The 26,620-nt window shown below is 52.5% G+C and overlaps 1 protein-coding gene across 1 annotated transcript; it reads left to right on the top strand.

Moving 5' to 3' along the window:
* LOC142303960 (uncharacterized) lies at nucleotides 1-23,678 on the top strand. Its single transcript, XM_075345877.1, has 2 exons — nucleotides 1-74; nucleotides 18,268-23,678. The coding sequence occupies exons 1-2, from the start codon at nucleotides 59-61 to the stop codon at nucleotides 18,975-18,977; spliced, it is 726 nt and encodes a 241-aa protein (XP_075201992.1). The 5' UTR covers nucleotides 1-58; the 3' UTR covers nucleotides 18,978-23,678.
* Nucleotides 23,679-26,620: the final 2,942 nt, after the last annotated feature.

The following is a 26,620-nucleotide window of genomic DNA, read 5'->3' as shown; positions in this document are numbered from 1 at the left end:
CTTCACATCAGAACAGATCCTGGTGCCATCAGCGAAGAACATCGACCAAATCTACAAAATGCAAAAACAGAAAGGTCAGTGCAGGATTGTGCTTGAGTGGAATTTCCTGAAGTTTCCCAAAAATTCAAACACTTTGAGTTTCTATTTGAAATAAAAAGAACCTTGGCCAATATAATTTCCCACCCGGCTGAAGCATCATAGGGCCAGGAAACAACATTTCGAATTGTTGTGCGAGCTGCCCCATAATGCGCTGCAGCTATATCAAGTGCATTATCATACCTTGTACATGGATAAGTTGTGTTCTCTCCTCTCCTGTAGAGTGTAAGATCTTATGGTCAGCTGGGTTCTCTTTTTCTCCTCTAGTGTGAAGGCTATTATATTTAGCTGGATCCTATCTCTCCTGTAGAGTGTAAGCTCTTATGATCAGTGGGGTCCTCTCTCTCTCTCCTGTAGAGTGTAAGCTCTTATGGTCAGCAGGGTCTTCTCTCTCCTGTAGAGTGTAATCTCTTATGGTCAGCAGGGTCCTCTCTCCTGTAGAGTGTAAGCTCTTATGGTCAGCTGGGTTCTCTTTTTCTCCTCTAGTGTGAAGACTATTATATTTAGCTGGATCCTCTCTCTCCTGTAGAATGTAAGCTCGTATGATCTTTGGGGTCCTCTCTCTCTCCTGTAGAGTGCAAGCTCTTATGGTCAGTGGGTTCCTCTCTCTCCTGTAGAGTGTAAGCTCTTATGGTCAGAGGGGTCCTCTCTCTCCTGTAGAGTGTAAGCTCTTATGGTCAGAGGGGTCCACACTCTCCTGTAGAGTGTAAGCTCTTATGATCAGTGAGGTCCTCTCGTTCTCCTGTAGAGTGTAAGCTCTTATGGTGAGTGGGGTCCTCTCTCTCCTGTAGAGTGTAAGCTCTTATAGTCAGTGGTGTCCTCTCTCTCCTGTAGAGTGTAAGCTCTTATGGTCAGTGGGGTCCTCTCTCTCCTGTAGAGTGTAAGCTCGTATGGTCTGTGGAGTCTTCTCTCTCCTGTAGAGTGTAAGCTCTTATGGTCAGTGGGGTCCTCTCTCTCCTGTAGAGTGTAAGCTCTTATGGTCAGTGGGGTCCTCTCTCTCCTGTAGAGTGTAAGCTCTTATGGTCAGTGGGGTCCTCTCTCTCCTGTAGAGTGTAAGCTCGTATGGTCAGAGGGGTCCACACTCTCCTGTAGAGTGTAAGCTCGTATGGTCTGTGGAGTCTTCTCTCTCCTGTAGAGTGTAAGCTCTTATGATCAGTGGAGTCTTCTCTCTCCTGTAGAGTGTAAGCTCTTATTATGGTTAGATTTCCACTATTTATCCACAAATTAAATTTTACATGAAATTTCAGAAGTGTTTGAGTCACAGTGAGTCACAAAACTGAGGCACAGGCAGAAATATCACAAGACTGTTTACTGAATACGATGGGGAAGGGTTCCAAGGTAATACACAGTGTTCAGCCACTGCCCCAAAACTACTATGCCTCATAAACAACAAGCTATCCTCAGGGATCAGTGTGCCAGTTCCAAAGTTCCTCCATGGTGTGTAGTACAACAAACAGGAAAAAATTAACCTCAGAATTACGTGAAGCATAAATCACAAGTGTAATCTAGTGAGGATCTCTGGAGCTACACACCTTTACCAAGACACAGAGTTACATATACATATATACATTTAGCAGATTGGATACCCGGGTATCTGATCTAAAGGTACCATTGACTCTGTAAGAATTTACTGCAGGCCCGTGAAGATGTCCAACTGCAGCTACTTCCGGAATCTTTGGCGCCAAAAGAAGAAAACAACGTGCACAGGAAGAGTCCGTGATTTTTCTGCTGCAAGGCTCGTATAGCCCTCAGCCAAACTCTCGGACACCCGTCACCTTCCTGGATCCGCTGGTGGTGAGGTCATGACAGTGGGTAACCGACATCAGTTGCAGGTCTCAATATCTTTGAGTTCGTCATCAACACTTCCCCATGAGGACCGCAGAGGGACCCGTGACAGCGCATCGGCATTTCTATTCTCCCGCTCAGACCGGAAATTAATACGATAGTTAAACTCAGCTAGGCGGACAACCCAATATTGCTCTAATGCCCCAAGTTTCACGTTCTCAAAGTGGGCCATTTAGTTGTTATCAGTCATTACCAGTGTGTCGCCCAGGGACCAGGGGTACTCAGATCCGGGCCACGGGGTCACTTCTGTGGGTATCACGGTGGCGTGACCCGGTCTGTGATCCCAGGCTCCACAGTAAAAGGGGATTTGGTAAGGGAGATTGTCTGTGACGCCACCCACGGTTGTGATGAGATTGGAACACCACCGCTGCTCTGGACGGGGATCCCGGGAGTGATGGTATGGAGCAGCTAGATGTTATTTCTCCCCTCCGTGGGTAGGGGGTTGGTTGTCCCGGGGCCCGGTGATGGGGTAAGCAGGGAGCAGGGAGCAGTGCTGCGGTGCGGTGCCCGAGGGCACGGGCGTACTCACAAGTAATTCACACGGAGTCACTGGTAAACTAGGAATTGCCGGTGTCCGCAGCCTTCGGTACGGGGGTGTTAGTGTCCCACACACGGTGCAGCAGCTCCTGTTCTTTCTCTGCAGCCAGGTGCCTTTCTCTCCACTCTCTTCCTCTTTCTCCTCAGCCGGGAACGGGGAGTCCACTCCCCTGTAGTGATCCGGGTCACCCAGGTACCGGGGGGCCACTACCCTGCTCCGGCTACCTCTGGCCCCTTCCTCACTACAGCCTGTCCCGGCCCTCTCGGAGCACGCTCCACTTTCAGCCTGGGAGCTACAACTCCAGACTTCTCTTCTCTCTGTCTCTCCAAACACTCTGCCCCAGCCCCTCCCCTCTGCTCTGCTTTTCTCTTACCCTTGGGGATGTGGTTTGTCCTGCTGCACCGGTGTGAGATCAGATTACCAAGGAGGATTAACTCTTTCTGTGACAATCTGGCTTTGCCAGGGCATCACACCAGTACCTCAGCCCCCGTCAGATACTCGGCAAACTGCTCTGTCATAGCCCACAGCAACACTAGTAGCTCCAGGCAAAATGAGCTAGAATTGGCCGGATTATGCTCTGTGTCTCTCAATGACCGCCTACAATAGGCTTTCACTTCCTTCCAGTCGTCTTGCACCTGTGCTAGTACCGCTTCCAAACATGAAGGCTACCATCTGTGTACAACACGAAAGGGGCGTCAAACCCAGCGTACGTCAGCAACGGGGCACTCATCAGGGCTGCCTTCACCTTCTCAAATGCTTTTTATTGTGGGAATCCCCGTGGGATCCCCACTGGATTGGGCAATTTCACGGGCCTTCTGCTATCCCTCTCAAGAGCACGGTCAGAGGGCCCACCAGATAAGACAACTAAGGCACAAATTGTGGTTAGTACCCAGCCATGCCCAAAAAGGCCCCGATCTCCCGCAGTGTACGGAGCGAAGGCCACTCCTGAACAGCTGCTACTTTGCTAGCCGCTGGCAATACCCCTTCTGAAGTTACTACGTGGCCCAGATACTCAATTTGACCCCACAAAAACTGGCATTTTTTGCCTTTTTTTTTCAGGCCGTGGCAACTGAGCCGCTAGAAATACTGAAGCAACTTCTAAAGGGCGTCTTCAAATGATGTCCCAAACACTACAATGTCATCTAAATATGTCAAGACTGACTCAAAATTCAAATCACCTAAGCAGTGTTCCATCAGGCGCTGGAAGGTCCCTCTGGTGTTGTTAAGTATAAAAGGCATCTGATTGAACTCGTAGAGTCCCATGCGTAGCATGAACGCAATCTTTGCACGGTCTTTCTCTGTACCTGCCAATAGCCACTTGCCAAATCCAACGTTGAGAAATACTTCGACCGACCCAATGCCGAAAGGAACTCTTCCATCTGAGGTCGCAGGTACACCATGTGCCCATTCAATTTTTGGCAATCCACAAAGAATTAAAGACCCCCATCTGTATTACATACCAGTACCACAGGTGCCGCCCATGGACTCTGATTCTCGCAGATCACTTGATTATCAAGAATAAAGGCTACCATACCTTTTACCTCTTAGGAAAGCTTTGGAGGAATCTGCTGATACCGCTCCCTAATGGGAGGGGTGTCTCCCCTAGGGATCTCATGTTCGATTGTTCAGGAGGAGCCAAAATATTCTCTGTGCTGCCAAAAGGCCTCCTGCTACACCCACAGGACATTCTCAATTCAGTTTCAGCTGAGCAGTGGTCAGCTTCTCCCGGTCCACAACCATTTGGTCCATAATCAACTGGCCCCTCCAGTCTCTGGTAGGGTGCTTGTTCTTGGTCAGCTCAACTGTTTAATTCCAGGATGACAGCTGATCCATGTGCAATTCGAACCCCGTTATTTCAGGTATGTTTTCTGGCAGCGCAAAGGGCTTAGCTAAGATGGTTCCGGCAGGAATCATGACAACTTTGTCTAGCACATTGATACAGTGGACTGGCACTCATCCACTCCTCATTAGCACTAAAGCACAGGCCACATGTGCTTTGGAAAATAAGGATCTCTCAAGGGCAGGTTCCAGTCGTACCTCCAGACCATGCAGCCTCTGTCCTGCCCCTACCGACAGCATCAGGAGTTGTTTGTGCTAGCAAAACCAGAGTCCGCAACGGCACCCTGATTAGTCCCACTCGACCCCCCGAGACAGCACTCTTCAGAAGGTCACAGCTCAGCACCAGATGGTGTAGCATCCTCTGTGTGGGTTGGTGTCTGGTTGCCCAAGTCTAGTATCGAAGGTCCTTTGCTGGCATACAGCTGGTGATTCAAGTCTCTCAGTACATTTATTCTGTCACCTTCATCCTCCATCTACGGGGGTGATCCACCCGCACAATTCCTGCATTTTTTGTTTGTTCTATTCACTCTACCCAGGTCTACTATTGTCTGCAGCGCTGATGTCATGTCACAATGATAGCGATGCAACCAACCAAGGTGCTCAGCAGCTAACTGATTGCCTACAGTGCTGTTGATGTGATGTCAGAGATGCAGACAGTTATAGAATCCAGGTACAACAGCAGTTTGTATTTTTTATGACAAAAAGGACGCATCAGACATCAAGATAACGTGAGCAGTCAGCGTCATATAAGGGGCATTTACATGAATACATCACTTGAGCCAAGTTTGGAATATCTGAGGAGGATTTGGAGAGATTCTGCTGAGTTCTCCCTGTAAATTTTCCCTGTAAATACTCCTTTTATAAAAAGCACCCAGGGCACGGGACCGGGCAATGGCCACCACAATGACATTCTCAATTGTATATATGCATAGCCATGAAACTTGTTTTGGATTGTTAAATGTGTACAAGTTCATAACTACTGTTAAGGCCACTTTACACGCAGCGACATCGCTAGCGATATCGCTGCCAATCGCACCCGCCCCCGTCGTTTGTGTGTCACGGGCAAATCGCTGCCCATGGTGCACAATATCGCTAATACCCGTCACACGGACTTACCTTCCCAGCGACGTCGCTGTGGCCGGCGAACAGGCTCTTTTCTAAGGGGGTGGTTCGTGCGTTGTCACAGCGATGTCAAACGGAAGGCGTCCAATAGAAGCGGAGGGGCGGAGGGCAGCCGCATGAAAGACACGCCCACCTCGTTGCCGGAGGACGCAGGTACGGTGCTGTTTGTCGTTCCTGGGGTGTCACACGTAGCGATGTAACGTCGTGCTGCCTCAGGAACGACGAACAACATGCGCCCAAAAGCAGCAACGACATTTGGGAAATGGACGACGTGTCAACAATCAACGATTTGGTGAGTATTTTACATCGTTAGCGATCGCTCGTACGTGTCACACGCAATGACGTCGCTAACGAGGCCGGATGTGCGTCACGAATTCCGTGACCCCAACGACATCTCGTTAGCGATGTAAAGCCCCCTTTAGCGTATGAATGCACTACCAGCACCACCATCAGTACATGATTGCCCCACCAGAGCCACCATCAGCACATGAATGCAGCACCAGACCCATCATCAGCACATGAATGCCACACCAGAATCTTCATCAGCACATGAATGCAGTATTAGAGCCACCATCAGCACATGAATGCCACACCAGAGCCACCATCAGTACATGAATGCAGCACCAGAATCATGAATGCAGCACATGAATGAAGCACCAGTACCACTGCCAGCACATGATGCAGTGCCCGAATCACAACCAGCACATAAATGCAGTGCAAGAAACACCATCAGCACATGAAAGCAGCGTCAGAAGCCATCACCAGCACATGAATGCAGTGTCAGAACCATCATCGGCACATGAATGCAGTGTCAGAAACATCAGTACATTAATGCAGTGTCAGAACCTCCTTCAGCACATGAATGTTGCATAAAAACCACTGTCTGTACATGACTAAATCACCTTGCTTAGCCCCATGAACAATTGTATCTCATGACACTACAACTATAAATTTGTCCTTAACAATAGAAGAAGTTACTGGGAGTGGTTTTTATTAGTGATGAGCGAACGTATTCGTCCCTATTCGCTATTCGCAGAATAGGGTGGCATTCGGGGTATTCGTTATATAGCGAGTAATGGTGTATTCGCCTCGCTGTATTCGGATTTCTCGCCCAGCATGTTTGGCTCCTGATGTGCAGCCAATAAACATGTTGGGCTTCTTAACCAATCACGGTAATGCCGCAGCCATCTTGGTAGTGGCATTACTGTGATTGGCTGGCCGCTCAACGTCATAGGGTCTATAAAAAATCTTCCGGCGTCATTTTGCACACATTGCATCCGGAGCCTGTGTTGTATCAGTGAAGGGATAGAGCGAGCAGCTGCTAGTGAGAGTGTAGGTCTCTTAATAACACAAAAAGCCCTTTTCAGGGCTGCCTGCTGAGTAGGTCAGTGTAGTGTAGGGAGGGACAGATTTCCGAGCAGGGACAGTGTTTAAAGCTGTGTGTGTGTCACTACCTCCATAGTACAGAAACCAGAATACAATGGCTCTTTTAAGAGCTGATAGCACTGAACAAAGTCAAAACAGGGAGGGAGAGATTAAGGATTAGGTAAGAAATCAGGACCTGTTTCCACAATATTTAGAGGTTCACAGCATCTTGTGGAGTCCAGATCACCCACATTAATACGTTGCTAGTCGTTTTAGCAAATAATTACAAAGCAGTACTTTAGCATTCAGTGCTGCCTGATACAGCAAAGCAGCGTTCCTGTTTCCACAATAATTAAGGGTTCACAACCTTACTTGTGCCGTCTGTCCACATCAGCCACATTAATACTCTACCATTTTGTGCTGCCTGGTACAAAGTACTCACTTTTATTTTCTACACAATATTTTTGGGGTTAAAGTATTCTTGGCTTGGGTTATCAACATCTGCAAATATGTCAGCAAAACCCAATATGACGAAAAAGTCACTTATTAAGGAACAAGGTGACGACGTGGGCATGGTGTTGTCAGTGGTGGGTGACAAGGCACTGAGTCTGTGTCAAGTCAGAAGCAGCTTGATGCATCCACTTGTTCTTTGCCAAATTTGCTGGTCTGGAACGTAAACATGTGTGGAAGCCAGAAGAGCGAGAGCAGATTCTGTCTAGGATGGCAGACTCTTCGCATTTGTCAAGAAGCAACCAATCTTCTACGACCACACAGTCTATTGTGGATACACAAAAGGCTATCCCATCCAGTCCTCAACCTGGTCCTCCATCCTCCCCCCTTCATGAGTCATAGGAGACATTTGACCCCAAGCTTGACCACTCTGAGGATCTGTTTTGTATGTACCCATTAGTTGGCTCTGATCTCTCACCATGCAGCATTGAAGTGGGACGTGAGAAGGTGGCATGCGTTGATGCGGAAGTATTTGAGAATGTACAACCAGAAGAAAGCCACTTTGAGGAACCTGTTTTACTGTCCCCAGAAGTAGAGGCTGATGACGACAAGATACAGTTGCCGTCAGGTCAGCCTACAATCTCAAATGGGAAGGAGAATGACATGGAAGATGAGGTGGTCGATGGTGAGTCCACTGATCTGACGTGGACCATTGACATGCATAGCTAGCACAGCAACACAGAGGAAGATGGATATGTAGTATCAACACAGGCACCAAGGGTTAGTGGTTTGCCCAGAGTGAGAACTAGGTCTTGTTCCCAAAAGCACCCCCACTGTGGCCCAAGTCAGGTCAAGGGGGCGTTCAGCCACTGTCTGGAAGTTTTTTCTGAAAGTCCTTCAGAGAATAAATTCTACTCTCTAGCATCTGCCATACAAAGTTGAGCAGAGGCCAGGCAAAGGCAACCTGAGCACCACCAGTATGGGGTTACCACATGGCAGCCAAGCACCCTAGTAGGTGGGCCGAACATCAGGGTACCAAATTTGTGTCTGTATGTCAAACCACTGCCATGTCGCCAGTCCTTCACAATCTGCTGTCCAGGAAGCAGGCGCTCATACATCCTGCCCACAAGGTGCAATTGCACAGACACAACAAAAATTAACCACATTGTTATGGTTGCTGTGGCTCTGGAGACTATGTCCGGATTTCTTGCTACTGCACATGTGCAATCGCTGGAGACTAAGTCCTATCTTGGAGCCATTGCACATGTGCGGGTGACATCATCGCTGACACGAGGTCACATGTCTCTGACACCTTTTAAGCTGATTGGCCGCTGGTCATGTGCTTGTGACACATGGTCACATGTCTCTGACACCTTCTATGCCGATTGGTCACTGGTCATGTGCTTGTGACGCTTTGCTCGGTGATAGGCCAGCGTGACGTCATTGCTGTCATTCTGGCAGCAGATTGGTTCTGGTGTCCTCCATCTTGGATGAGGCACAGAGTCTATATAAGACCCTGACGCACGCCACCCGGCGCTCAGTCCTCTTGGTTCATGCAAGAGAGTAGACGCTCTGTGCACGTCCCTCTAGGCATCTCTCTGTCTATGTTAGGTTAGCGCTACCGGCAGGGTAGCATTCTTATACCTTACAGCTTCGGCTGCAGTCCGTATCCTTACCTCTTAGTGGAGCGGACATAGGCAGGTGCCTGAGGCACATGGTCCGGCTGGGCCTTGTGATTCTACTCGTAGGTGGACGTTGCCGCTAGGGTAACGTTCCTTATACTGCGTCTGGCAGTTGTTCGTATCCTCGCATACTAGGGGAGCGAACAGAGGTAGGAGCTTTGTGCGGCTTATGCTGCTGTCCGTCTCTTTTGCACCACTAGAAGAGCGGACCTAGGCAGGTGCCATATCTAGTGGTTCGTGTCCTCGCACACTAGTGGAGCGAACGCAGGTAGGAGCTTTGTGCGGCTTACGCTGCTGTCTCTTTTGCACCACTAGAAGAGCGGACCTAGGCAGGTGCCATATCTAGTGGTTCGTGTCCTCGCACACTAGTGGAGCGAACGCAGGTAGGAGCTTTGTGCGGCTTACGCTGCTGTCTCTTTTGCACCACTAGAAGAGCGGACCTAGGCAGGTGCCATATCTAGTGGTTCGTGTCCTCGCACACTAGTGGAGCGAACGCAGGTAAGAGCTTTGTGCGGCTTACGCTGCTGTCCGTCTCCTGGCACCACTAGAGGAACGGACCTAGGTAGGTGTCATTTCACACTCACTGCTTTTGTCTCTGTGATCATTAACAGAGACCATTCCACACACCCTCCAAGTAAGGGAGGAATTGCTTTATTTCCTAATTATATTCCTCTGTGAGTTTAACAGAAGTATTGCACTCTGCACGTGTGCTATTACTATTTACAGTGGCACACTTATCCTCTGTCATAGTCTGCAGCAGAGTCTTTGCACAGTGGACCCTGATTGTCTGATATTCCTTAGGTTTTATTATCAGACAGCCCCCCGTAACACACATCCACTTCCTTGTCCCAGGGAAGCGCCAGTTATCCGTGCCTGAGATCTTGGAAAAGAAGCATAAATACCCAGCCACACACCCAAAGGCACAAAACCTAAACTCACACTTTGCTAAATTGCTAGCCGTGTAGATGTTGCCATTTAGGCTTGTGGAAACACAGTGTTTCCGTGATCTCTTGTCTGTGGTTTCCAAACAATACAATGTTCCCAGCCACCACTATTTTGCCCATTGTGCCATCTTCGTGTTAAACAATCTCAACCATGCTTTGATCAACACCTTTACCGGGAAGGTCCACCTAACAACAGACACGTGGACAAGTTGTTGTGGACAGGGATGATACATATCTGTCACAGCACACTGGGAGAACCTTATGGAGGCTGGGACAAAGTCGCAAACTGTTACGTCACACATCCTACCCACGCCAAGCATAGCAGGCCCAACTTCTACCAGTGTTTCCACCTCATCCTATGCCAGTAATTGTTTCCCCTCCTCCTCCTATTCCTGCTCCTCATCCTCTGCTGAATTACCCTCCCCATCACTGCCAAGCTGGGAGCTGTGCAGCAGCGCATCGGCAAAGTGGCAACACGCTCTGCTGAAGTTGATCTCTTTAGGTCACAAGCCACACACTGCAGCAGAGCTGTGACAAGGTATAAAAGAGCAGACCGATTAGTGGCTCTACCTGCTGCACCTCCAACCCTACCTGGTCATCTGCGACAATGGGCGTAACCTGGAGAAGGCTTTAAAGGCCGGCAAGCTGGTACACGTGCCATGCATGGCTCTTGTGCTGAACCTAGTTGTTCAGAAATTTATGAAAACATTCAGCACCATGACTTACCATACCTTCTTGAGAAGGTGCGTCATATTAGTGCCCATTTCCATCATTCCTCTACGGCTTTTGGTGGTCTTACAGCTCTGCCTGCAAAATTGCTTTAATTTGCAAATTCACCGACTCATGACCAGCTGAGGGAGGATTCTCCAGTCGTGATGTCTGTGTTACCAAACCCCTTATACTCTAAGAATAAACACACGGACTGCATGCGACTTGGTTCAAAATGGCCACAGCAGCCTTTTATTGCCTATTGTTTACAAACTAACACCTTAGGGACGCCGTCCAACGGGCGACCCCCAAACAACAACATAAAGGTAACAATAGACAATAACATTTACAAGACCCCCCGGGGCAGGCCCAGTCCATAACTACTACTCCCCCTGTCCCCGGCCGCAACACACCGACCCAGAGACGAGGTGCCAATCACCCACGGATTGACACCCCACACCTTGGCAGAACCCCGTGCCTGCCACATCCCGGAACTGAGAGCCACCATACCGAGACAATGACTCCCGGTCCAGCCACCACTCACTTCCAAACCTCTGGACCAGACATACCCCCCCCCCCCCGCTGCTGTGACAAATATCATCCCAACTACCCAAAACACATCCCCCAAAGAACAACATAAAGGGAGGGTGGGCGGGGATCGATCGGCGTCCGGAAGCAGGAAAGGAGGTAACCTTTCCTCTTTCCCAAACTAACCCTTTCCCTACTCCTCCTCTTCCTCCCAGGCTAATACCAACCCCCCCTAAAGCCATATTAGGCATACCTACACTGTCCCTATTAACCCCATCACTCCCTACCTCCCCCTTGGTCATGTCGCCCCTCCCCCCAGGGGGATCCGTGGCTTTCTTGTGCGTCCTTCCCATGCGGTGGAACTCAACATTGTATATGTTGGCGAGGATTACTGAGCAGCAGAGGGCAGTAGCTGAATACCAGCTCCAACATGTCCGTCACACTGAGAGTCAGCCACCACACATAACAACTGTTAAAATGTCAAAATGTTAGGGAACATTCTTTCCTGTATAATGACTTGTGCACAAGGAAAATTTAACTACAGAAGAAAACTGCCTGCTCCACCCCGTTGGCTATATTCACACTATAGGTATTTACGCAAGGTGAGTATTTTGTCGCGGGCGGGGAGGAGGGTGTCGGCACACTACGCTCACCCCTTCTGCTCGGGTCTGGCAGCTGCTCAGTGGTGGCTCGAGCTGTGGGCCGGATCCCGGGGTTTCTCGAGCGACACTCCTCGCCCGTGAGTGAAAGGGGGTTTGTTGGGTGTGGGGATTGTTATAGTTCGTGACGCCACCCACGGTTGTGTTGATTTCACCACCGCTGCCCAATACGGGGATCCCGGGGATGGTGATGCGGAGCAGCCAGGTGTTGTGTTGCCCCTCCGTGGGCAGGGGTTGGTGATCCCGGGGCCCGGTGATGGTTTGTGAGGTGCGGGGCCTGGTGGGCGCAGGGACGCGGGGGCAGTGCTGTGCCTTGCGGCACTGTGGTACTCACTCAGCCTGAGACATGGACACAGTTTGTACGGTAAACCAAATGGCTGGTAGGACGGTCCCACAGACGGCTGCACCTGCACTCCCGGTAGGTGACGGTGATGTCCCTCTTCCTTGCACCTATGGTTGGTTTGTGGTAGCGGTGGATTCCCTCCGTTTACCCGCTCCCCGACTACAATCTGGGCCGGAGGAGCTCTACACTTTGCCCACAGGCGCTGGCCCTGAGAAACTGGTGCCGTGGCGGTGGCGGTGTCTCTCTGCTTCAGGTTGGGCTGTTGCCTTCAATCGGGACTTGGTTGTTGGGGGATCTACGTCCCCTTCACTGACGGATTCGGCAAATTTGGCGACTCCTAGCCTTGCCGGGGTCCGAGAAGCCCCTGCCCTGGTGCTGACTGTCCTTCGGAACACTGCTCCAGACCACCGGGCACGCAGCCAACGGGGTCCTTCCAGGAACTTCCAAACGGTCCCCCTCCAGACAGTCACCGCCGTCGCTGACCTTGCTGATCTGGCCCTACACAAAGCTGGACCCTTCAGGCTTTCTTTCTTTACTACCCCTTCACTTGCTTTCCTCCTTTTCCACTTTCCTACTTTCACTTTCTTAACTCCTCCACTTAGCTCCTCACTCCTACTCCTCCCTGAGCTAACTGCACTCAAGCCCTGCCTGGGCTAATCCGCCTGGTGTTCCCGCCTCCAGAGTTGTGAGCTCCTCGGTGGGCGGAGCCAACCACCTGGCCCACCCCCTGGTGTGCATCATCAGACTCCTGGAGGAAGGCAACAAGGATTTGTAGTTTAGCTGTGATGTGCCTACCTGAAGTGTGGGGTGTGGTGGTGTTGTGACCTGTGACCCCTGGCTTGCCCAGGGCGTCACATTCCCCCTTAGCAAAATGCAGACCGTCCGCGGGCTGCCGTCCTACACCGGTTTTATTTTTCTGTAAAAAGGGGGTAACAAGGTTAAGAAAACATGAATAACATTTTTAATAACTCTTCCCAAGACGGGAGGCACATTTACTTAAACGTTGCAACGGTTTACGGTCACGGTTTCCGCTCTCTCCCACCCAAGCAACCTGGCCCTGATGCTGCCCCTAAAGCCCAGGCAGCACCCCTTGACCCACAGTCCAGCACAAGTTACCCGAGCGGGATCTGTCCTTCCCTCCAGAGGGTGGCCACCGGTTCCTTTGGTGGCTGGGCCCTAGCCTGCTCTGCTCAGGGCCCTCCCTCCAACCTGCCTCTCCGGAGGCGGCATTGCGGAAACGGTAACGGTAACCAACATATTTACAAGCCACTTAACGTTTGTGGTGCCCTGCAAGTTCACGGGCTTGTCCATGGATAGTCCTCCATGCAAAAACTTTTTAAACGGTCCCCACGGGGACAACGGTGCTGGCTCCGGCCGGTTCAATCACATCAGACAATCAGGTTAACTTCTTCTTGGATCAATCATTTTTCATCATCAGCAGAACTCTCAACTTTTCAACAACAAACTGGTGGTTCCAACGGGGACGGTGCAACGGGCATCCGCTGCCCTACTCCGGTCCCTCTGCTGCTTCATCCGAGGGAGGGGGTGCAGAGCTCACCCTGCTCTCATTGCTGCCCCTGAGCTTCACATCCAGGGCAAACCACCCCCTCTCTCCGCAGTGTCGGGTGTACCGCACCATATCCCCCGGCATGAGGTTGCGGCCAGGATGCTCCTCGGGCAGATGGGCATTCACGTCCCGCCGGGCCACAAACACTTCGGCCTCCAGGCCCGGTTCATATATAAATCCATAGCCCCGGCGGACATCAAACCGCCTCACCTGCCCTTCATACAACGGGCCCCGGACACGGAAGTTCGCCTGCCGAAGATTTTCCTTCTCCCGAATGGCTCGGGCCACCAGCTCGGCTTTCCTTCTCTCCCTCTCCGCGATCTCCAGGCCCAGCTTTGTCGGCTCCCTATCCCAATACGGCGCTGCTGCCAGCGCCAGCGCACGGGTCGGGCCCCGCGGGACATCCAGAACGTTACCCACTGTCAGGAAGGTGGGCGGCGTATCCCGCGGTGTCATGGCCTTGGGCGCTGCCTTGCAGCAACAACCCGGCGCCACCTCAGCCGAGGTGTGGGGGATGGGCATAGGGGCTTTCCGCTGCTGGGCCTTCGGCTCGGAGCGGGCCATCAGCTCCGGCTCGGGAAACTGCTCGGGGACTATCTCTGGCACAATCTTCGGGGCCTTCCATGGCAACACCTCCGGTTTGCTACGGGCTCCGGCTACAGGTCGGTCCGCTGGGGCGGACGGGCTGGGTATCGCTACCGGTTGCGGTGGTAGCGGGCCTAGTGGCGGGGTCATGGCCCCCGAGACGGGTGGTGAGGGAGGCAACGGGGGGAGAGGGCTTGGACCGGGTCCCTCAGCCGCAGCGACCGGTCCCTCCGGGACATAGGGGCGTGGGTCACTCACCCTCCCTTCCTCCGCTTCCTCCTCGCGTCTCCGCACGGTGGCTATAACGTCCGCCATGTCGGTCTCCCACTCCTCCAAGAGGAGCTGCATTTTGACCTGCAGCCTTAGATGGAGCTGCGCGGTCCGGATTTCCACCCACGCTGCGGTTCCCGGTGCGGGGGCCACGGTGTTTCGGGACGGCATCCACATGGTGACTTTCTCTCTTCTTTCCAGGAACGGTATGCTTGCAGGGTCCTGGCGTCCCCGCTTTTATAGCTGCTGCTACATGCGTTCAGCCGCCATCGCGTCCCCCTTAGCTCTTTCCGGCCCCTCCTCTTTCGGGGCGGGGTTTCGGCCTTCGCGCCTCTACTGCTCGAGAAGACGCTCGAGCGGGAACTTTTCGCGCCAAAGATGGCGGCTTCTGAAATTTTTCTGCCGGATCCCTCCGGCGGTAACAAGGCGCACCTCTACCAAATGGCAGAGCGGTAAGATCCTGTTCGTGTTGCCAAGTTGTCGCGGGCGGGGAGGAGGGTGTCGGCACACTACGCTCACCCCTTCTGCTCGGGTCCGGCAGCTGCTCAGTGGTGGCTCGAGCTGTGGGCCGGATCCCGGGGTTTCTCGAGCGACACTCCTCGCCCGTGAGTGAAAGGGGGTTTGTTGGGTGTGGGGATTGTTATAGTTCGTGACGCCACCCACGGTTGTGGTGATTTCACCACCGCTGCTCAATACGGGGATCCTGGGGATGGTGATGCAGAGCAGCCAGGTGTTGTGTTGCCCCTCCGTGGGCAGGGGTTGGTGATCCCGGGGCCCGGTGATGGTTTGTGAGGTGCGGGGCCTGGTGGGCGCAGGGACGCGGGGGCAGCGCTGTGCCTTGCGGCACTGAGGTACTCACTCAGCCTGAGACACGGACACAGTTTGTACGGTAAACCAAACGGCTGGTAGGACGGTCCCACAGACGGCTGCACCTGCACTCCCGGTAGGTGACGGTGATGTCCCTCTTCCTTGCACCTATGGTTGGTTTGTGGTAGCGGTGGATTCCCTCCGGTTACCCGCTCCCCGACTACAATCTGGGCCGGAGGAGCTCTACACTTTGCCCGCAGGCGCTGGCCCTGAGAAACTGGTGCCGTGGCGGTGGCGGTGTCTCTCTGCTTCAGGTTGGGCTGTTGCCTTCAATCGGGACTTGGTTGTTGGGGGATCTACGTCCCCTTCACTGACGGATTCGGCAAATTTGGCGACTCCTAGCCTTGCCGGGGTCCGAGAAGCCCCTGCCCTGGTGCTGACTGTCCTTCGGAACACTGCTCCAGACCACCGGGCACGCAGCCAACGGGGTCCTTCCAGGAACTTCCAAACGGTCCCCCTCCAGACAGTCACCGCCGTCGCTGACCTTGCTGATCTGGCCCTACACAAAGCTGGACCCTTCAGGCTTTCTTTCTTTACTACCACTTCACTTGCTTTCCTCCTTTTCCACTTTCCTACTTTCACTTTCTTAACTCCTCCACTTAGCTCCTCACTCCTACTCCTCCCTGAGCTAACTGCACTCAAGCCCTGCCTGGGCTAATCTGCCTGGTGTTCCCGCCTCCAGAGTTGTGAGCTCCTCGGTGGGCGGAGCCAACCGCCTGGCCCACCCCCTGGTGTGCATCATCAGACTCCTGGAGGAAGGCAACAAGGATTTGTAGTTTAGCTGTGATGTGCCTACCTGAAGTGTGGGGTGTGGTGGTGGTGTGACCTGTGACCCCTGGCTTGCCCAGGGCGTCACAATTTGGTTACAGAAAATTCTCCACAATTTCTGCATTTCTCAGTAGAAAGACGGGAGATTTTGCTGCTTTTTTACATGTGATTTTTATTGTTTTCAATGGTGAAAACTGAAAGTAAAAAACGCTGAAAGAATTGACACACCACTGATTATTTTCTGCACCAAATCTGCAAGGAAAAAAACTCAGCATGTGAGCAACACTGCAGAATTCTCATTGACTTTGCAGGTATAAGGATTTGCTTGTAATTTTGTGACCGAACTGCATAAAAGAACTCATTAAAAAATGCAACAAAAGCACACTATGTGCACTCGGCCTAAAGGGTGCTTTACACGCTGCGACATCGCTAACGATATATGGTCAGGGTCACGTCGTTAGTGACGCACATCCGGCGCCGTTAGCGACATCGCAGCGTGTGACACCAATGAGCGACGATCAATGAGCGCAAAAACGTGAAAAATCGTTGCTCGTTGACATGTCGTTCATTTCCTTAATATCGTTGCTGCTGCAGGTACGATGTTCTTCGTCGAACATCTCCTTACCTGCATCCACTGGCAATGAGGAAGAAAGGAGGTGGGCGGGATATTCCGCCCGCTCATCTCCGCCCCTCCGCTTCTATTGGACAGCTGATGTGTGACGTCGCTGTGACGCCACACGAACCGCCCCCTTAGAAAGGAGGCGGATCGCCGGCCAGGGCGACGTCGCAGGGAAGGTAAGTGCGTGTGACGGGTGTTAGCGATGTTGTGCGCCACGGGCAGCAATTTGCCCGTGTCGCAAAACCGACGGAGCGGGTACGCTCGCTAGCGATATCGGTACCGATATCGCAGCGTGTAAAGTACCCTTAAGACTCAGAGGAGGTACGATCCAGAGGGAATCTGCAGACCCTAAAGGGCCATTTACACGCTGCGACATCGCTAACGATATATCGTCGGGGTCACGGTGTTTGTGACGCACATCCGGCGCAGTTAGCGACATCGCAGCGTGTGAATGGCAGGAGCGACCTTAAACGATCGCAAAACAGACAAAAATCGTTGGTATATGAGAGGTCGTTCATTTACCAAAAATCGTTGTCTGGTCAGTAGCGAGGTTGTTCCTCGTTCCTTCGGCATCACACATCACTATGTGTGACACCGCAGGAGCAGCGATCATCTCCTTACCTCTGTCCACCAGCAATGAGGATGGAAGGAGGTGGGCGGGATGTTCCGGCCGCTCATCTCCGCCCATCCTCTGTTATTGGACGGCCGTTTTGTGACATCACTGTGACGCTGAACGCACCTCCCTCGTGAAGGAGGGATTGTTCGGCGGGCACAGCGACATCGCAGAACAGGTATGTGCGTGTGACGCTGCCGTAGCGATAATGTTCACTACGGTAGCGATCACCACATATCGCACCAACAACGGGGAAGGGTGCTAACGCTCGCGACATCGCTAGCAATTGATAGCGATGTCGCAGCGTGTAAAGCACCCTTAAGACTCAGAGGAGATAAGATCCAGAGGGAATCTGCAGACCTTAAAAGGCCACTTACACGCTCCGACATCGATAACGATATATCGTCGGGGTCACAGTGTTTGTGACGCACATCCGGCGTCGTTAGCGACGTTGCAGAGTGTAACACATATGAGCGACCTTAAACAATCACAAAATAGGAAAAAATCATTGGTATGTGAGAGGTCATTCACTTACCAAAAATCATTGTCTATTCAGTAGCGAGGTTGTTCGTTGTTCCAGCGGCAGAACACATCGCTATGTGTGACACCGCAGGAACCAGCAAAAACCTTGTACCGGCACGTTTCGGCCACTCATCTCCGCCCCTCCTCTGCTATTGGACGGCCGTTTTGTGACCAAGAAGAGGTAAGATCCAGAATAAAGTCTCTAAGACATTATATAACGCCCTCTGTCCTCACTGCTTTCAGTGTATTTTGTTATACAATAGTTTATAAAGTTTTGTCAATAAGTAAATGGAGAATTACAAACTTTTCACTTGTATATTTTGTATTCCACTTGTAGACCTTCAGCTTCTCGTGGTCACTGAAGACTCGACTCTGAAGATCGGACCAGTTCCGAAATCTTATTATGATGATTACAATTCAAGAGCTCAAGTCTGTGGAACAGTGAATTGTCTCAGCAATATTGCCTGCAGTCCTGATGGCTTCCTGTACTGTGTCAAGAATGGAAATCTGTACACGGGGCCAATGCCTAAAGATAAAGGGGACTGGTTTACTGGTTCCACAAGAGTTGGGGGACACGGATGGGGTGAAATTAGGGTCCTTTTCTTTCATCCCAATGGAGATTTATATGCAACAACACAGAATGGAGACTTGTACAAGGGTCCGAAGCCTGAGCACAATGATGGATTCTGGCGTGACCGTGTAGCTACCAAAATCGGATCTGGAGACTGGAACAAGTGTGGAGCGCTGTGCTTCCATCCAGATGGCACGCTATATGCTGTGTGGGGAGATGACACCCTTGTGAAGGGGAAGCCACCAACCGCACCTGGAAACTGGCTGGCGTCAACTATAAAAGTTGGTAGCCATGGCTGGCTAAAACTCACACACTTCATGGCTTTCAGTCCTGATGGACAACTGTGGTGTGTGGATAGGTTTGATGGAAAACTCTTTAAAAGGTCGCCACCAACTCATGAGCATGACGATTTTGTTAGTTCTGCACAAAATTTGGGATTTAACTACAACATGTATGATTTTCTTTTCTTCATATAAGTTCTGCAGCTGTAGGGACTGCAGCTTTCCTCTGGATTTTAGTGTCTGCAGCTTCTCTAATTTCCTGCAGCTTTCCTCTCTCAGTATCCACAGTTTCTATCTGATTCTTCTTTCCTGAAGCTTTCCTCACTCCCTCTGGATCTTACCTCCTCTGAGTTTTAGCGTCTGCAGCTAACCTCTGGATTTTACATCCTCCACTTAGTCTAAAGGGTGCTTTACACGTTGCAACACGTTGCAACATCGCGATTGCGATTGCTAGCGATGTCGAGCGCGATAGCACCCGCCCCCGTCATTCGTGCGACATTTGGTGCTCGCTGCCGTAGCGAACATTATCGCTACGGCAGCGTCACATGCACATACCTTGTCAGCGACGTCGATGTGACCGCCAAACAATCCCTCCCTAAAGGGGGAGGTGCGTTCGGCGTCATAGCGACGTCACTGCGGCGTCACTAAGCGGCTGGCCAGTAGAAGCGGAGGGGCGGAGATGAGTGGGACGTAACATCCCGCCCACCTCCTTCCTTCCCCTTGCCGGTGGACGCAGGTAAGGAGATGTTCGTCGTTCCCGAGGTGTCACACATAGCGATGTGTGATGCCCCAGGAACGACGAACAACGCTGTGATTGCACCCGCCCACGTCGCTGTTTTGTCATGGGGGTGATCGCTGCCGTAGTGAACAATATCGCTACGGCAGGGTCACACGCACATACCTGCTTAGCGATGTCGCTGGAGACACCGAACAATCTCTCCTTTAAGGGGGCGGTTCGTTTGGCGTCACAGCGGCGTCACTAAGCGGCCACCCAATAGCAGAGGAGTGGCGGAGACGAGCAGCCGGAACATGCCGCCCACCTCTTCATTCCTCATTGCCAGTGGACGCAGGTAAGGAATATGTTCGTCGTTCCTGCTGTGTCACACATAGCGATGTGTGATGCTGCAGGAACGACGAACCACCAGCGGCATGCACCACCAACGATATTATGAAAAGGAGCGACGTGTCAACGATCAATTATTTTTGACGTTTTTTGCGATCGTTGATCGATGCTCCTTTTAGTCACACACAACGATATCACTAACGGCGCCGGATGTGCGTTACGAACACCGTGACCCCGACAATATATCATTAGCGATATCGTTATGTGTAAAGTACCCTTTAGTGTCTGCAGATTCCCTCTGGATCTTACTTCCTCTGGGTCTTGGTATCTGCAGCTTCCCTCTGGATCTTGTCATGATCCAGGACTGGTATTCCCTGCTCCAGAGTTTTCCAGACCTGGCCTGGTCATGTCAGGGGTTAACTCCCAATAGCATCATTTCGGTTTCAGGAGACACTATATCTGGGTGGCACATGAGTATTCCACTGCTGGTTATAGTTTTGCGCTATAGCCTGTAACTGGCTCTGGTGAGATTTCCTCTTTGATCTGACTCCTAGTTATCATGCCCGGACCTGTACCCTTCCCTGTTCGTTCACCTGTCCCAGTCCCTGACTTCCCTCTCCTGTCATTTGTGTTTCCCTCTGCATACCTGATCTCCTGGCATCCGACCTCGGTTCTGTTTTCTGACTTGATCTTGATCCTGCCTCTGCAGTGAATCGACTTCCCGGCTAGACCCAGACTGTTTGACTAATCTATTGCCCCGCCGATGGTTTGCCTCTGAACTGCCTACTGAAGTTACTCTGCTGTACTTTAGCCTCCTTTCTGTTACAGTGTTACTTTGACTCTCCTTCACTACTCTGTTGCCATCTAGTGGGGAATATGCTGTACTATGTCTTACCAGCCCTTTGTACAGCGTGACAGATCTTACTTCCTCTGGGTCTTAGGGGTAGTTTACACGCTGCGATATTGGGACCGATATCGCTAGCGAGCGTACCCGCCCCGTCCGTTGTGCGTCATGGGCAAATCGCTGCCCGTGCCGCACAACATCACTAACACCCGTCACACGGACTTACCTGCCTAACAACGTCGTTGTTACCTGTGAACCGCCTCCTTTCTAAGGGTGCGGTTCATGCGGCGTCACTGTGACGTCACACAACAGGCGTCCCATAGCAGAGGAGTGGCGGAAATGAGCGGCTGGAACATGCCGCCCACCTCCTTCCTTCCTCATTGCCGGTGGATGCAGGTAAGGAGATGTTCGTCGCTCCTGCGGTGTCACACATAGCGATGTGTAATGCCGCAGGAATGACAAACAACATCGCTACTCACCAGACAACGATATTTGGTGTTTGGACGACCTCTGCAACACCAACGATTTTTACCACTTTTGCGATCGTTGAAGGTCGCTCGTACGTGTCACACACTGTGATGTCGCTAACGACGCCGGATGTGCGTCACTAACACCGTGACCCCAATGATAAATCGTTAGCGATGTTGCAGCATGTAAAGTACCCCTTAGTGTCTGCAGAGTCCCTCTGGATCATACGTCCTTTTGGTCATTTCATCACTGGTTTTATAATCTTATTTTTAGTTGAGTGCTCCATATTTAGTGATGTATTTTTCAGGTTTTTTTGTCTAATCTCATGCTCTCGGGGTATGTGCACATGAAAGCTTTTTCAGGCGAATTCTACCTGGAACCCATCTGAATAAAGGCCACAAAAGGTGAACATAATGCACAACACAGAAAAAATGACATTGCTGTGCTGAAGTTCAGACTTTTGCTGCTTCTTTTTGGAAGCCATGAAATGGTTAGGAGAGGCAGCATGTTCCTTCATCAGGCGGCTTCTATCAGTAACCTTTCTATAGTCCAAATTTTATAGAAAAGAGATGGCACAAAGTGACAGCAAAACCGCCAGCGAGGCCCCTACAGGAAGAAGACCGTCAGCTTTATCCTGCAGTAGATGCACCTAGGAAAACCTTCGGGGGTGTTAAAGGCGCTGTGTGCACATACCCTTAGCGTCTGCAGCTTCCCTCTGATTTTTAGTATCTATTTAGGTTCCTTCTGCTCTCATGGTCGCAGTTGAATATTTTTCAGTAATTTCATGGGGAGGGGCACTAAATCATATGACGTGAATGTTACGAGCAGCACATAAGCTGCGGAGATGAGCAGGTGATGTAGCGTTTCTTTTGGAGCTGATCCAGTATATAATTTATTGGAAACACGTTCCGCTCACCACAACGTCCATTCCCCTTCTCCATGGAGTCCCGGATCCAGCCCCGCCATGGCTCCAAACAATTCAGAATTCAAATAAAGGATGAGGATCTGTGACGCCCTGGCAAAACCAGGTAGTCACACATTAGTCCCCCGCATAACACAATCCCTCACCTAGGTTGCATACAGCCGACCTGAAACCCTAGTCACCCCCGTCAGGGCAAGACAGGCACACCACTGGGTGGGACCAGGCGGTTAGGAAATGCCCACCTAGGGGTCTAGACAGCCCGGGGTGGGAAAACAAGTAGTTCAAGTCTGTAGTTTGAAGTGTGACGTTCAAGTTGAGAGCAGGGCTAGGTGTAGCTCCAGTGGAGTAGAAACTCAAGTTGAACGGTGCCAGGGTTGGAGCCCTGGTACCTTGTCTAGGTGGCAGACGGTGGTCTCCGTCAGTAGGCGACGGGAAGAAGGCAGCCGGAGATCCGAGCTGGACCGGGACAGGGTTGGAGCCCGCCAGTACCGACACCAGAGACCCGACCCAGAAATCATGCACATAGGGGGTACTTGGACCCTGAAGCCAGGATCGGAACTAATGGCCTAGCTAATCAACCGATTGAGGGCAGGATTTTAGATCCTGTCCCAACCAAAGTCCAGAAAAGTAGACAACCACCCAGAGAGAGGGATAGGGCCACTGCCAGGGCCTGTAGATCCCACGGGTCAGCGTCAGATGGGCACGGCTCCTCAGGTACACAAAAAGCCAGGAGCGGACTCCTGTGTTCCATACCGGGAAGTCCAAACAAACAACAACACTAGTGCAGAGGAAAAGACAGCGACCACCAGCCCGGGTGGGGAACCAGAGTACAACCGGCCACGGCAGCCAGCCACCAGCACCTTGGTTTATCAAAAGACTCATGTGATTCATTTAATTGTGAGTAACCAAACACCCCCTGGTATGTCCGGGCGCGCAGGCCCCTGCCATCGCCATACCCTGCACAAAAACACTAGATCCCGGGTCAACCATCCCTACCCATGGAGGGGTTAACATCCAACTGCCACTACATCTCCCCCGGGTGTGCCACAACAGCAGCGGTGGTGTCCCACTTCACCACACACCCTGGATGGTGTCACGAACTGAATACGGCCAAGGCCGTACAACTACATCCCCCTTTTCATTTGGCATGTCCGCGTGACCCCCGGGTCTGGAGGATTCCTCGAGCCACACAGCGGGTCTGGATCCGAGCAGCCCGGCTGCTACAGTTGTGGGGGCGGCACAGATCCAGCTCAGTCCATGTGAAGTATTCTTATTCCAGATCAGTTACAGTGTATCCAGCAATGAAAGCGCACAGACAACGCAGTCTACGCGTTTCAAGTGCATATGGCACACTTAGTCATAGTACAGACTGAGCAGAAATGGTCAGATAAAAAGGGTTTCACTCTCCCAACACAGCTAATAATTAATCAAATAAATCAATCAGATGGGTTCACGTTACAAGCTGTGTGGAGAAACATGCTAGTATGATATGTCACTTAGTATATAGATTATTGTGCTATTGATTGAGTTACTAACTGATTGTTGTTTATATTTAGTTTATCTTTTAAAGCATAAAATTCCAGATTGATCCATAATGAACACCTTTTCATGATCATTGTCTGTAAAGAAATTTACTGTACAACCCTCTATCATCGTGGTCTGCAGCTGATCTGATCTGGCCGAGTTCAGATTCCAAGGTGAAGTGTATCCACCACATGATCCACTGAGGGACTGTGGCACACCCCTGAGGCCGCCATCGCCACAGAGGTACTGCACCTCATTCAGGGGTCACAGGTCACAACACCACATGCACCCCACATTCCCTGCAGGTACACCAAGGCTAACCTAAAATACTTGTTGCCTTCCTCCAGGGGCTGATGTCCACACCAGGGGGTGGGCCAGGCGGTTGGCTCCACCCACCGAGGAGTTCAAAGCCCTGGAGGCGGGAAAACCAGGCGGTTGAAGTCTAGCTGAGGGCTAGAGTGGAAGGAAGATAGCGTTTGGAGTTTGAACAGATCAGTTAGGGAAGTGAAGGAGTAAACAGTGAAGTGGAAGTTCAAGTTAGGGAAGTGAAGTAGAAGGAAGTGGCAAAGGAGGACAGTAAGAGTGGTGACAGAAAAGAAACAGTTAAGAAAGCCTGAAATTAGTCCAGGTGTGTGCCCCGGACTGTGACAGCAAGGTCAGCAGACAGCGGTGATAGTCTGCAGGGGGACTGTTTGGAGGTTGCTGGAAGGACCGCGGACGGGTGGTGACCCAGCGGTCTTGAGCAGTATACGAAGAACAGTCAGCACCAGGGCAGGGGCCTTTCGGATCCCGGCAAGGCTAGGAGTCGCCATAATTTGCCAAATCCGTCAGTGAAGGGGACGTCTGTCTCCCAACAACCAAGTCCCGATTGAAGGCAACAGCCCGACCGTGAAGGGGAGACACCGCCACCGCCAGGGCACCAGTTTCCCAGGGCCAGCGCCTGAGGGCAAGAGTAGAGCTCCTTCGGCCCAGCTTGAAGCCGAGGAGTGGGTAACCGGTGGGAACCCATCGCTACCAAAAAGGACTTTACATAGGTGCAGGGAAGAGACCGTCACCGCTAACTACAGGGAACCGCAGCACCGTGAACCATCCGAGGGACCCGTCCAACCAGCCGTTTGTTTACCGAGAACTGTGTCGTGTTTACTGGCTGAGTGAGTACCTCCGTGCCGTGCGGCACAGCGCTGTCCCTGCGCCCCTGCACCTCCACAGGCCCCATACCCGCCTGTTCACCATCCCAACCCCATCACTGGGCCCCGGGATCACCAACCCCTACCCACGGAGGGGCAACACAACAACTGGCTGCTCCACACCATCACTCCCGGGATCCCCAGCCAGAGCAGCGGTGGTGTTCACTCAATCACCACAACCGTGGGTGGCGTCACGGACAATAAACAATCCCCACACCCAAACCCCCTTTTCACTCATGGGCGAGGAGCGCCGCTAGAGTCCCCGGGATCCGGCCCATCGCTCGAGCCACCGAGCAGCAGCAGGCTGCGGCAGCCGCGGCAGCCGGACCCGAGTAGTGGGAGAGCGCGGCGTCCCCTCCTCCGCCCGCGACAACTTGGCGTCACGAACAGGATCTTACCGCTCTGCCGTCAGGTAGAGGTGCGCCTTGTTACCGCCGGAGGTGTCCGGACGAAAAATTTCAGAAGCCGCCATCTTTGGCGCGAAGAGTTCCCGCTCGAGCGTCTTCTCGAGTAGCAGAGGCGCGAAGGCCAAAACCCCGCCCCGATAGAGGAGGGGCCGGGAAAGAAGCTAAGGGGGACGCGATGGCGGCTGGCTGCATGTGAACGCAGCTATAAAAGCAGGGACGCCAGGACTCTGCAGACATCTTGTTCCTGGGAGAGGCCGCCAGCAACATGTTCATGCCGTCCCGCAGCACCGTAGCCCCCGCGCCTGGAACCGCGGCGTGGGTGGAGATCCGGACCGCGCAGCTCTACCAGAGGCTGCAGGTCAAGATGCAGCTCCTCATGGAGGAGTGGGAGACCGACATGGCAGATGTCATAGCGACCGTGCGGAGACGCGAGGAGGAAGCGGAGGAAGGGAGGGTGAGTGACCCACGCCCCGATGCCCTTGAAGGGCTGGTCATCGCGGCTGCGGGACCCGGTCCAAACCCTCTCCCCCTGCTGCCTCCCTCGCCACCCGTCTCGGAAGTCGTGACCCCGCCACTAGGCCGCTACCACCGCAACCGGTAGCAATACCCAGCATCCCCGCCCAGGCGGGCCGACCTGCAGCCGGAGCCCGTAGTCGACCGGAGGTGTTGCCATGGAAGGCCCCAAAGTCTGCACCGGAGGCAGCCCCTGAGAAGTCCCCCGAGCCGGAGCTGATGACCCGTTCCGAGCCGGAGGCCCAGATGCGGAAAGCCCCTGTGCCCATCCCCCACACCTCAGCTGAGGTAGCGCCGGGTTGTCGCTGCAAGGCGGCGCCCAAGGCCAAGACGCCGCGGGACCTGCCGCCCAGATCCCTGACAGTGGGCAGCGTCCAGAATGTCCCGCGGGGCCCGACCCGTGCGCCGGAGCTCGTAGCAGCACTGTATTGGGACAGGGAGCCGGTACCGCTGGGTCCGGAGATCGGTGAGAGGGAGAAGAAGAAAGCCGAATTGGTGGCACGGGCAATCAGAGAAAAAGAGAGCCTCCGTCAGGCAACGTTCCGTGTCCAGGGCCCGCTGTACGAAGGGCAGGTGAGGTGGTTTGATGTCCGCCGGGGCTATGGGTTTATATATGAGCCAGGCCTGGAGGCCGAAGTGTTTATAGCCCGGCGGGATGTGAATGCCCACCTGCCTGAGGAGCATCCCGGCCGTAACCTGATGCCGGGCGACATCGTGCAGTACACCCGGCACTGTGGGGAGAGGGGGTGGTTCGCGCTGGACGCTAAGCTAAGAGGCAGCCAGGAGTCCCGTGTGAGCGCCGCGCCCCCTCCATCAGGTGATGCCGAAGAGTATGAGTAATGGCAGCGGAGCACCGTTGCACCGTCCCTGTTGGGACCAAAGCTTGTTTAAAAGTTTAAAAGTTTGAAAA

Source organism: Anomaloglossus baeobatrachus, chromosome 1 (genome assembly GCF_048569485.1).
Source record: "Anomaloglossus baeobatrachus isolate aAnoBae1 chromosome 1, aAnoBae1.hap1, whole genome shotgun sequence".
Classification (NCBI taxonomy): domain Eukaryota; kingdom Metazoa; phylum Chordata; class Amphibia; order Anura; family Aromobatidae; genus Anomaloglossus; species Anomaloglossus baeobatrachus.
Note: the sequence above shows the minus strand (reverse complement) of the source record. Positions and strands in the feature narration are given on the sequence as shown.